Raw genomic sequence first — 12,670 nt, forward strand, 5'->3', positions numbered from 1 at the left:
AAATAATAGTTAAATGAAGATCTGATATGCAATGTGATTACACTGGTCTGAATAAAGTGTTAGACTAAAAATTTAAATCTGTTTTTGTATTGAGTGTATTAGAAAGTAGTATGTTTCCCATTCCCTTAATTCTGTATTATTAATTTTCTAGTCTTTTTGTGAACAATCTAGCCTAATTTAATTGCAATTTGGTGGATATATATGGAAGTACTGTCTCTGCCTCTGATCATACCATGGAGATTTGTTCACTAAAGCTGTTTGACATGGTTGTCTCCTCTCTCTCCTGATAAATACCAGAACTAGAGGGTTAGAGCATGCGGAAAGCTTCATATTTCAAGTGTAGCTTATGCTGTAGCAGCCTGGACACCTGCATCATCCTGTTTTCCACCTTGCAATCTGATTTCTTTTCAGCCATATATTCCCCTTCTTGTTCAGGTGTAAAATTCACAAATGAGGTCAATATTTGTTTCTCACTAAGCAAAATACTCTAGGGAATGTTTTGAATTTCTAAAGGTTTTTCTGTAGTTTATGAAGCCAAAAAACCCTTGTATACATCATGTATGCAAAACAAAACTAAATGTAGTATTAAAACTCATAGGTTAAATACAGTGAGATTTTCTCCAGGTTCCTCTGATGTTTACTTTGGAGATATGGTACAATAAAAATCAAGACTGATTTTTAAAATAATACATGTTTATGGCAGGAAACTTTTTTTTTTTTGATGGAACTGATAATTTAATAACTTTTATTTAAATTAAGCAGGTAAAATGGCTAGAATGACTCTCATAGTTCTTTTTGATTCCTGCCCTCAGACTAACACATAAACTTGATGTAACAAAATGCCAGTATATCACTATCTGGATTTTAAACTGAAATGTAGTTTCTCACTCTTAATATTCTTTGTTATTTGAAAAGCGAACCTTTTAAAGATTATTGTAATGCCCATTTGTTGCATTTGACAGTCTTTGAACTAATCTACCTTGAAACATGATGTTAAATTTAAAGTTGCATTTGCAAAATGATTTATAGAATGGTAACTAACCTTCGTATCTAGCCTAATCTAAGTATAAATTGCGTAAAGGAATTTCTTTGTAGCACCCTAATCTGGGACTTTGTTAGTTGGCAGCAATTAGAAGCATTTCTCTGCAGATGTTTCTTCTAATAGTTTCTCCGTGACCTGAACTCCTCTTTCAGAAACCCTGAACAAGTCAACAACCATTTTCAATTTTTAAAAAGCCAACAGCTGTAGAATTCAAGAAGCCTTGAGACAGAGATGCTTGTCTTCCAGACACTAGCTTTTCCATATGTGTTCACTGCAGCACTACATCATGCTGATTCCTCTCTTAATAGCATGCTGATACCAAGGCAACTGTTAACTTCCCTTTATTTTGTGTTTCAGAGCATTACTCAGGTTTCATAACCTCCCTGTGCTGCTTGAACAGAAACAAAACCTGTTACATATAGAGAACATAATCTTTATTTTCTCACAGAAAGACAGAGCTAATTGTACAACTGGTAAACTTGCATAGATAGTTTCACTGCTGCCTTGGGCTAGATAATGTATACCATACCAGCTGTGAATCTAGGGCTTTTAGAAGTAGCTTATGTAAGAGGCAGTACAAATGAAAGGAATACATTTGTAAAAGAAGGAGGGGAAAAAAAAATCTATGAAACTATTCTACTTTGTTGGCCTGGTATTTTTCTATTAAGAATAATTCCATTATGCTTAATGGTAGTTTATTGCTTTTCAACAGATGCAACTTCATTCACTGTTGTTGAGTAACTTCCAAGCTCAGCTAGGAAAAATCAACTCAGTCTACTCATCATGTGGGAAACAGAGAGCCCAGAAATCCCTATGCACTACATAAACGGGGCTTAGAAGTGGGTGGGGTCTGCTTTGTTTATAAATATGTTTTGCTTCCTTGTCAGTGGAGAAGTGATTTGGAGAAAAATCTGTATCTTTGCTTAACTCTGGCCGAGTAATTCCATGGAAGCCATGTAGAAATTGTGACAGAGGAAACACCATCACAAGAGCCTCCTCCTGAACACACGCAATACAAATGGTGCACAGATCTGTGCTGGTATTTGCCCAACTTGGAGCGTTTGCAGGAGCGTACAGCAACCTGTGCCCACGCTCCCCCGAGTGCTGGAGCAGGGTTTGCCCTGGGAGCCTTTGGCAATGCTGGAGAGCTCGGAACAGCAGCATGGCAACAAAGCAGTTTGCTACTGAGCCTGAGCTGGCGTGATTCCACGTTTGTAACTGGGAACTAAGGTACAGGTCTTAAACTTCACAACATAACAAAAATCTCTGATATAAAGTGAAGACAATTTTAAGACCTCATCAAAACCCATAAATATATTCTGTTTAATTTTGCTAAAACAATGTGTAAACACACTTCTTATCCTATGCAAAAGGATTGTTTTTGTTGTTCATAGCTTTCTTGTTAGCCCTCTTTTTGGCTATTACAACTTTCCTTAATATACCACAAGGACAGTGATTTACAGGGCTAATATTGAAGAATACTGTCTTTTAAAATTGGTTTGTACGTTCTTTTGTCTTAAGATTTCATAAATATTTTTGCAAAAAGACACACACACAAAAAGAAACAGTGCAGCATGGCTTTTAGCTGCTGATATTCTTCCACTGCTAAAGAAAGAAGAAATTTTTCCCTCTAGTGCCACTGCTTTGGTATAAGGAAGTACATTATTATTCACTGACGTATACTGTCATGTGATGTTTTAAAAGCACCTCAGTAAAGGTTATTGAGTCATTTATAAAATCTACAGTGAAATTAGACAACCTATGTAAATCAGTCTGTCATAATGTTTGCATTTTCCACTGAAAGATAAAGATAATAAAAATCCATAGGAAAGCAAAAAGTACTTGGCATCCAGAGCAATTTACTAATTGGAAAAAAAATAAATTATCCCTGCTGTGCCTTGTCAGCAAAAATTCCTCTCTTTGATTCCAGCAAATCAAAGCCAAAAGGCAGGACTGAATATATAGATTCAGGTTGTGTGTAGTGGACTCTAAAATTAATTTTAATGCAATAGTCTAGATATTTGATTATTCTGCATGATTTTAATTTATTTCTGGACATTAACATTAGCTGAATGTTCCAATCACTTTGGGTAAACCTTATGAAGTTGTCCTCTGTTTCACAATCCAACCGCAATAAATTTCACTGTTTGGCCGAAGAGAGCTGCTGTGGATGCCAGCTAACTCACAAGGCGGCTTTACTGCTCTTGAGGAGTGCCAGGGAGAAGTGCTTGCAGAGGCTGATTTTTAAGAACCCCTGAACAGCCTTAGCAACTCTGGAGACCTGTGAGCACTTAACTCTTCTAAAAGGCAAGCCCAAGAGACTAAGAATTTTATCTGTACCTTCGCATAAGTTTAACCATGGCAGAGCAGTAAAGAGCTCCTTCACAAAGTGGTTTACATTGCACGCGTGTGTAACTTCAGCCATTGCAAACTTTCTGTCTTATCTGCCCTCATTCACACCTACAACATTAAAAGCAGTCGGCTCAATTTCTCTATTTCTACACCACTAAAAAGATCTACTCAGAATGAAACATTCAGCACAGCTTTATATTCAGAACTAGCCCTGCAAACATTAAGATAGTACTGTTTCTCAAGAATGGATGATTGACATTTTATCTTTTACCAAACAAACAAAGCGAGCACAAATTTGACAACCAGCAATTTAAAATTTATTTCCTCTGAGGCAAGTCTCCACATCACCTATTTTCTCCAGATGCAACAATAACACCAATTACATTTTCATGTGTCCAGGTTTTCAGTAATTTAAAGAAACTGACTAAACATTGGCATTGGCTAATTTTTGAACTTTTTACTATGTTGGGTTTTGTTTATCTTGCAACCTATTCTCATTCTTTCCACAAAAAGGAATCAATTTTTCTTAACAGCAGTGTTAGTATTTTGAGAACAGACATGAAGCCCACTCTTCAAACGATACTTCAAGAGTATACCTTCATACTAGAAGAGCTGCAAATCACAAGCAGATGTTTTTCTTACCATAATGAGGAATTATTGCCCAAGCCATTGCAGAGGCATAGATGCCACCAATCATCCAAAACATACAGAGCCAGCTCAGGTGTTCACCTCGTTTCTCCCGTGCAAGCACTTCCGAAAAGTAGGAGAATACTGTTGGCACAGCTCCACCAATCCTAAAAGGAGATACAGATAATGGATTAAGTGAAAGTAACAGCTAGTTGAAGTTTGAACAAGCTCATAGCTGTAGTCATTGAAAATCCAAACTACAGTAGTTTTCTGGCAAGAGTGTCTTTTCTCAAATTGCACCACATATTGGGGGACTCCTGAGGAAGTTTTCACCAGTTTGGATGCAGTATTTGTCAAGTATTCCCTTGAAAACTGTGTACAAGTCATTGCATTCAGTGTTTCAAGGGGATTGTCAATGTGCCAGCTGCTGGAACAGAAACCAGCGCAAAGCACTGATTTTCACCATCACAAAAATCCTTAAATCATGGCAGTCTATTGTCAAGTGTCAAAATACATTGCTTTTAACTGAAAATATTAATAATTTTCTCACAAAATAACAGCTATTTCTCTTAAGTCATACCTCCAATGCTTTAGGTAATCAAGAAGTAACTAAATGCCAGCTATGTTACTAATACATTTTATTTCACACATATTTAAAAAGATGTTTTATTCAGTTGCACTACATGATTTGCTAAACCCATGCTGGCTTTTTACTTAAGTTTTTTATGAAACACCTACACATTCATATAATATTCTATTTTTCACATGGTAAAAATAAACATTCTCTGAAGTTAGCTGGACAAAAAGAAGAGTTCAAACGGGTTTTACAAAAATCAGAGTAGCTCAAAGTATGTGTAATTTTCAGCACTTTTCAGAACCAGCTTCTGGATCATCTTCTACTGTCTTTACCTCTTCACTACCAATGCAGGCTGTCAAATGTTCTACAGCAGGACAAGTCCTTGTAGATTTTATTTTTCCTGCTGAAGAAAATACCTGTGAAGCTTGAAGAGATATTCTCACATACCAGATTACATACTTTCAAGCAGTATCTTGCATGGTTTGAATTTTTATCTGAATTTTAAAGGCAAATGCTGTCATCTGGGAGCTGCCAAACTGGGAGCAAAAGGAAGGAAGCTTGAAACAGATTAAAACAAATATTACAAGGAAAACATGAATACAGAAATTGTATTTCACTCTTAAAAAAATTCAGTGCCATTGCAATACAGTTTATTTTAAGATGTCTTTTGGTACAGCAATGAAATACTGGATTGAGGTGTTACACTTGTTTAGGGGTCTGCTGTTTTGCCACCTCCTTCTAGACAGACCATCATGAAGTACTTCTGGTCAGCTCTAGGCTTTACCATGAATGTTTTCCATAGCGGAGCCCACTACTTCTTACACTCACTGCCAGTGCTGCAAAGGTTTATACCTCCATGAATTTTTGTTAGATATACAGCTGTATCTCCTTTATTCTCATGGGTGAAAACATTAAAAGCCTTCAACTAGTGAGCTGCCCTGTCACAGGCGACAGGAGACATTGTCGTCAGAGGTGCTCCAGGAAGCCCAGAGTGAGGAAGAGTGGAAGGGGCATGGCTAAGGGTGGAATCACAACTTGTTTTGCTGTGATGGGAAAGCCCTGCTGCCTCAGTGGTGATATGGATTTGGAGCCCTCCAGTTCCCAAAGTACAAGGGGATTAGAGCTATGACTTCTTACCCTCCAGGGCTCAGGCACAGCTTTGAACTACACTCCCACAATATTGCCCAGATACAGTACTCGGGGATCTAGTTAAGAGTTCTTTTTCTAATGTTGATATTCACTGACAGAACCAGAAACAAGGTCCTCCTCTTTCCTACCTAAGCTGGAAAGTGCTGATGAGGAGCTGTAGGTGCCCACTTTCAAGAAGACTTAAATGAATAGATTGTTCATGGCATGTAGGACAGTATCATCCATGTAATAACACCCTACCTAAAGAGCATAATTCTTGGTAAGTCAGTGCTTTTTACCATGACTGCTTCTGCTTATTAGGAAAAGTATAGAGAGTAGTAGTACATATATATTTGTTAACATTTCTGTTCTATTATCCAATCTGTTTTTCTAAATTTACAGGTTTCTTAATTTCGTACACTTTTTTAATGAAGTACAGAATCTTCTCTTTATTTTATAATTCAGTTATTATGGTAGTAATTACAGCCTGAAACCATCTGTGCTATATAGCACAATTGATAATAAATCACATTTAACACTTTTTTCCTATTTCAAATATTTTTTCTGTTGCAAAGTGCTTCAAAACATTCTCTATAAAAGGTTCCTTTCAGGCAAGTTCTTATGCTTAAGAAATTGAAGACTCATTGCATAATCTTCTTGAAATCTCCCTTAAATCTCCTAGGCTGCAGTTACAATGAAGTAGGACATATGGAGAGTTTTCAATGGGTGGATTAAATCCATAGGTCATACAAATGTTTGTGGAATGATGGGTGGATGCTTCAAGCAGAAAGAACATACCCTATCTTAATGTCATAAAGTGTACAGAGATCCAGACCAAAGGCACCAAAAAAGGCATTTCCTACCTGGCAGCATGAACCAACTGTACTATGGACGATGGGAGACTGATGCTGCTCTACTGTTTAAAAATGACCCAGGTGGGTTGACTCATATGCTATGTCCTAAACGTCCTCCAAGGCTACAGAAGCAGCAGTCCATTGTCCTGGTTTCAAGTGGGACAGAGTTAATTTTCTTCCTAGTAGCAGCTACAGTGCTGTGTTTTGGATTTAGTATGAGAGTAGCGCTGATAGCACACTGATATTCTTAGTTGTTGCTAAGTAGTGTTTACACCAAATTCAGCTTCTCATGCTCTGCCAGTGAGAGGGCTGGAGGGGCATAAGAAATTGGGAGGGGACACAGCCAGGGCAGCTGACCCAAATTAGCCAAAGGGATATTCCATACCGTATGATGTCACGCTTAGTATATAAACTGGAGGAAGTTAGCAGGATTCTGCTCGGGCACTAGATGGGCATCAGTCAGAGGGTGGTGAGCAGCTGTTGACGTGCATCACTTCTTCTGGTAGTTTGGGGTTTTTTTCCCCCAAAGTTTTATTTCTCTTTCTTTTCTTGTTATCTTCCTTTCCATTGCTATTACTATTGCTGTTGCTATTACTATTACTGTTGTTATTATTATTATTATTACATTTTCCTTTATTTCAGTTATTGAACTGTTCTTACCTCAACCCACAGGTGTTACGTTTTTCCCAGTTTTGCTCCCCATCCCATCAGGGAGGGGGGAAGTGATTCAATGGCTGCATGGTACTTAGTTGCTGGCTGGCGTTAAACAACATCTTGTACTGATAAATTTAATAGGGCAACTTTTCTAACAAATAGACCTTTTAGATATGTAAGAGGAATTCTGGAGCCAGTAAACCAAAAATTTATTTAGGATATGCAAATAAACAGGAAAAAAAAATTAGCTTTGAAAAAAACCCAGTTTTTCTGCTCCATCTGATGTGATTAAGTTGCCGTTTCCAGTGAGTACACCATCAGGCTAAGAAAAATGTGAAAGTCCAGATACTATGTTCGTATTGATTAAACAGTGAAGTTAAAGTTGTCTAACTACCTAAAGGAGAAATAAAGGATGTATTTTCATAACAGAAAAAACAGATGTTATTTAGACTTGTAGGTCTCCATTCACAGCAGCTGTGTAGTAGAGTGTGTTATGCACTTCTTCGCACCTTAAACATGTGAATGGAAAACTTACTTCTCAGCTAGTTAAATTCTTCCTTCTGGCCTCATGTAAGTGCAGAGTGATACTGCTAGAAGTTTTTAGGATAGTGGTATTTAAAAAGCTCTGCCTGTGTCACAAAGCTATTACAATTACTAAAAAATTATTATGAAAATCTTAGAGAGGCTGATCAACAGATGAATTGGAGGAGAGTGAAGGGAGATGGAGAGGAAGCACCCTGCTGCAGAAGACTGTTCTTTTGCTCTTAGGCTGGACAATCACAGGGTGGCAGTACCCATGCCTCTGCTCCTTAAAACTTGCTCCCAAATGCAGAACAAGTGACAGCAGAAAGGGAGAACAGGAAAAGCTACATCTGTTACCACACCAAGCAACAATGAGGAAACTCCTTTAAAACTGTGTGGACCTAGAGAACACTTTTAAGAAACAAATTTGTCTGACTTGTGGAAATTTTAATGTTTGATACGTACCACAGCCATTTACTATTATAGAACGGATGTGGTATCCGGTATACTAAACATTGCTAGCAGAAGTATAAACTACCTCTCAAAGACTTGGGCAAGAGATCAGTGTAACTCTGACTTCTTCCATCACTCTCTTGTGAGAGGTTCTTTCAAACACTTCAGCAGCTATGTGCAATAACCTTCACTTACACTCATATAAGTGCTTAGTAATTCAGTGGCTCCAGATAAGCACTTCCGTATTTATGTGGAAGGAACAGAATTTGATACTCGGTGGTTTTGTATTACAAGTTTGGAAGCATACTGCCTCTCTGGTATCCTACCAGCACTGTGTGGAAGGATAGCAGCATGCTCAGGAGGGAATTCCAAATAAATTCAAAGGCAGAGTTGCCACTGATTTTGAAGTAGGAAGATCTCATGTTTTGTTTTATGGGAAATGCAAACACTGTTTTCCCACAGGACACATACTACAGTATTAAGTCTGCTTCTGGCAATTAACTGGCTTGATACAGTGGGATGTTTGGTCTTACTGAGTTTATAAATTATATGGCTCTTTCTCACTTGTAGAAAAGAATTTGATACATGAAACTACATTTTTGTCTTCACATGTCTGCACATGCAGATGAAAAGCCTGTGAAAGCCATACTGATTGAGAAGAATGTTTATTCTAAAAGACGGGAAGGTTTTTAAATACAAAGGATTCCAGCAAACTGAAGTTTTTACATCTTATTCGTTATTCATGTGTGTTATTTCTTCAGTTGTCATAGCCAAGGCAGTGGACATAAATCTGTTATCCATAAATCAGGGAGAGGAGTCCATGCATAACTTCCTAAAGGGTCACAAAAAGTATCTACAAGGTGCAAATATATTGTATGTACAAATTAACTATACAGGATTTTTATACCTCTACCAGAAAATTGTGTGGAATCTGTAATTGATTTAAAAAAATTTAAAACCATTGCTCTAAACCTTTTGGTTGATGATTGTGAGGGACAGCTGCCTCCAGAATAACAGATTCTGTTATAAGGCACAGTCTACTAGTAGCAGGAGGCAAAACTTTGTTGAGCTTGGTTCACGACCATAAAATAAACTCTTTCACTCTGTAAGGATCAGTCTTTGCACCTGGAACAACAGGATGCATTCCTTCAGCTTTGTCTTTTTAAATAAATATGTAGGAATAGATGCAATAACAACACAGTAAACAGCAGAAGCCTTTTTCTGCTGCACATATTGCTCCATACATGGAGAGAACAGCATAAATGGTAGTCAAAATAAATACAAATGTCAGTCATGATCTTTCTCAGTTATTTTTCATCTTCAGTAGTAAAACCCATCAGAAGTAGGCAGAGCAAAAGCAAAATGGATAATTCTTTTGTATTTTCTCAGAAACAAGTAATTCAATTGGAAAGAAATACCAATTAATCAGCATATTGTTATCCTTTTTGATGCAAAAGATGAGCCAGTTTGGGAACCTTATGGGTTCCTTCTGTTAGGAGAAAACATTAATGATTAAACATGTTAATTTGATGTCATCTTGGTTATACAGAACATAAACATTCTGACCCCGAATTCTTATTTTACTCTTACTTCTTATGCTGGTTTTGTGGTTTTTTTTTCAGGATTATGGTTTTAATACCTTTCTAGCTACATTTTTAGGGTTGGGCTAGTCCTTTCTGTCTGCCTTTGCTCACATACAGACGTGTAACACAGAGTCCTCCACTAGTCTCCGTATGTCTAGTACCTATGTCCTGCAGTTGCATTTAGTCTCTAGTGAAAGCCATCTCCTACACAGTTCAGCTTCCACTTGGTGTACATATGACGTGGTTTGGGTGGTAGGTCATATCTACTCAGTTCTGTTACTTCAAAAAAAGAGTTGTACTGTTTCTTCTACTTGTTCACAAAGAAGGGTAGCTCCCTATTCAACATTGTGATGAATTTTTAAAATTATTTTAGATTCAAAATGAACAACAGTTATTCAGGGCAAAATGACAACACAGAAATAAGCAACTGATCTAATCCCAATTCAGCAGAGGAAGGTTTAATTTCTGACCCCAGAAAATCATCCAAACTGAAAGCTATGCTTTTATAATGTTATTTCTGTACACTGTCTATTCATGTTTGCTCTGTAAAATTATGAGGAAGGGGAAACAAAAAGGAGATTTGTGGTGCACCCTAGGAGAGTAGGATTCAGTGAAACAAACAATAAGCTAAGGTACATTTGTGTTTTCTTTGTCACAAACAAAAATGCTAAGTGTCTGCTACTCTACCTTCAGAACTGTGATTTGCCACAACAGATTTTGGCAACTGCACAGTGTGACAGCTGTAAAAATAATTCTGTAAGGCATTCAGGAAATTCTCGCTTCATATAGAAGCCATTGTTTATTTGCAGATTCACTAGCCAAAGGGGCTTGAAATGCAAAAGCATAGAAGGAGTAGAGCTAATTAGGAAAAAAAATCTTACAGAACACTAAATGCACAAAGAAGATGGTGTTCTTCTGAAATACCTTATCTTCTCTTTCAAACTTGGACAACATCCAGACTAAAAGTCAAGATAGTGTCTGTGAGATGCCATTTGCAAGTTTTCACCTTGTTACTCGCAATTTGTTAAAAACTGATAGAGCTCAAAACGCGGATTCAGTGCTACACTCCTGAGATTTGGAAACACCCCACCACCCTTTGTCCTTCTGTCCAACTGCACCTGCTCTTCCCTCTTATTAACAGTTCTCTACACCCCCACCCCCCCCAAGTCTCATTGAAAAACATCTCTGATGTTTTCCTTTCAGAACTGCCATTAGACTGGCAAAGTATCTGAGACTGAGCAGCCAAACTGACAAGTTCTCCTTGAAAGCTGCTGGATAAAGCCCTACAAAACTGCAGCATGTAATAAACTAAGCTTTGCTGGGCATTCTACCCATATTTAAATTCCAGTGCCTCTTTGGACTATGTATACTATAGCAGTTGTCTTTCAGATGCACAAGTGGCCTGTGTGTTGGTAACAGCAAGAGAGTCCCTGTGATAAAGATTCACATGATTACTGAACTCTGCAGTACTGTCAGCTCTGATGGAAGCTGAATTGATAAATATATAATTCATTCCCCAAATTTACCCAACACTATTTAAAAATATCAAGTCAAATTTGGTGTCAAAGTCAAGTATATAATTGCAAAGAACTTGCCAGCAGTACTTGGTCAGCTAAATTGCTTTCAGATCTGCCAGTATTGGTAACACAAAATCATTGTTTATGAACACTTCCTTTTGCAGACCTGCTGCTGCTGCTGCTTCTGCTGCTTCTTCTTTTCATTGCTTTTATAGTGCTCTGTTATAGACCACCCAACCAGGATGAAGAGGCAGACGAAATATTCTATGAACAGCTGGGAGAAGTCTCAAGATCACTAGCTCTTGTTCTCATGGGGGACTTCAACTTACCAGAGGTCTGCTGGAAATACAACACAGCAGAGAGAATAACTTCCTGACACAGCTGGTGAGGGAGCCAGCGAGGGAAGGTGTCCAGCTAGTGCAGGAGGGGGGGGCCTGGGAAGCAGGACCACAAGTAACAATCCGTTAGCTGAAAGGAATGTGCTCGAGCTTGTGGGTCACAAGCCCTGGTGATACGGGACATGAGAAATTACTGGAGGGTACAGAAACAAGGACTAAGTATCAAGTTGAGACTATACAAGGAATAAGGTGGTCAGTTTGTCAGCTTGCTCAAGGACATGGTTCAAGAACTGCAGACGTTGTCTTGAACTGTTGCTGAATTGCTAAATAGCTAGCGCGAGATCTTCAGCGAGTTGCCACACAGTTATAGAATAAGCAAGTTTTTGGACCAATCAGAATAACATGTAACAATTGCTTGTGTGTATATAATCATGATATTAGGCTAAATAAAGTGACATTTGCTTGCATCAAGCTGCGTCCCGTCTCTCAATCACAGCAAACTGGTGACCCTGACGTGATTCAAACATGCGGCCTTCTGAATAGACCTGTTGTTTGTGAACAGGGAAGCACTGGTGGGTGATGTGGTGGTTGGAGGACATCTTGGGCATAGCAAGTGTGAGATGATGGAGTCTTCAATTCTTGGAGAAGTAACAAGACAGGTAGTAGAATGGCTACCTTGGACTTCCAGAGGGCTGACTTTGGCCTGTTTAAGAGCCTGGCTGACAGAGTCCCTTGGGAAGCAGTTCTGAAGGGCCAAGGGGTCCAGGAAAGCTGGACATTCTTCAAGAAAGAAATCTTACAGGCATAGGAGCAGGCTGTTCCCACGTGCTGGAAGACAAGCTAACAGGGAAGACGACCAGCCAGGTTGAACAGAGAGCTGAACTTGGGGAAAAAAAAGGAGATTTTATGACCTCTGGAAGAAGGGGCAGGCAACTCCAGAGGACTAGAAGTACAACACGACATTATGCAGGAGCACATGGTCCATTTCTCTGCTTGAACACTTTTGCAGTCGTTATGCATATG

General features: G+C 38.4%; 1 protein-coding gene across 2 annotated transcripts in view; it reads right to left on the minus strand.

Moving 5' to 3' along the window:
* The window catches only part of SV2C (synaptic vesicle glycoprotein 2C), a 116,211-nt gene that overhangs the window by 50,091 nt on the left and 53,450 nt on the right, over positions 1–12,670 (minus strand). For both annotated transcript variants that reach the window (XM_055699546.1, XM_055699547.1), the window contains exon 4: positions 4,037–4,188. In XM_055699546.1, the coding sequence (XP_055555521.1) occupies positions 4,037–4,188 (152 nt within the window). The remainder of the gene's footprint in view (positions 1–4,036; positions 4,189–12,670) is intronic.

Source organism: Falco cherrug, chromosome Z (assembly GCF_023634085.1).
Source record: "Falco cherrug isolate bFalChe1 chromosome Z, bFalChe1.pri, whole genome shotgun sequence".
Classification (NCBI taxonomy): Eukaryota; Metazoa; Chordata; class Aves; order Falconiformes; family Falconidae; genus Falco; species Falco cherrug.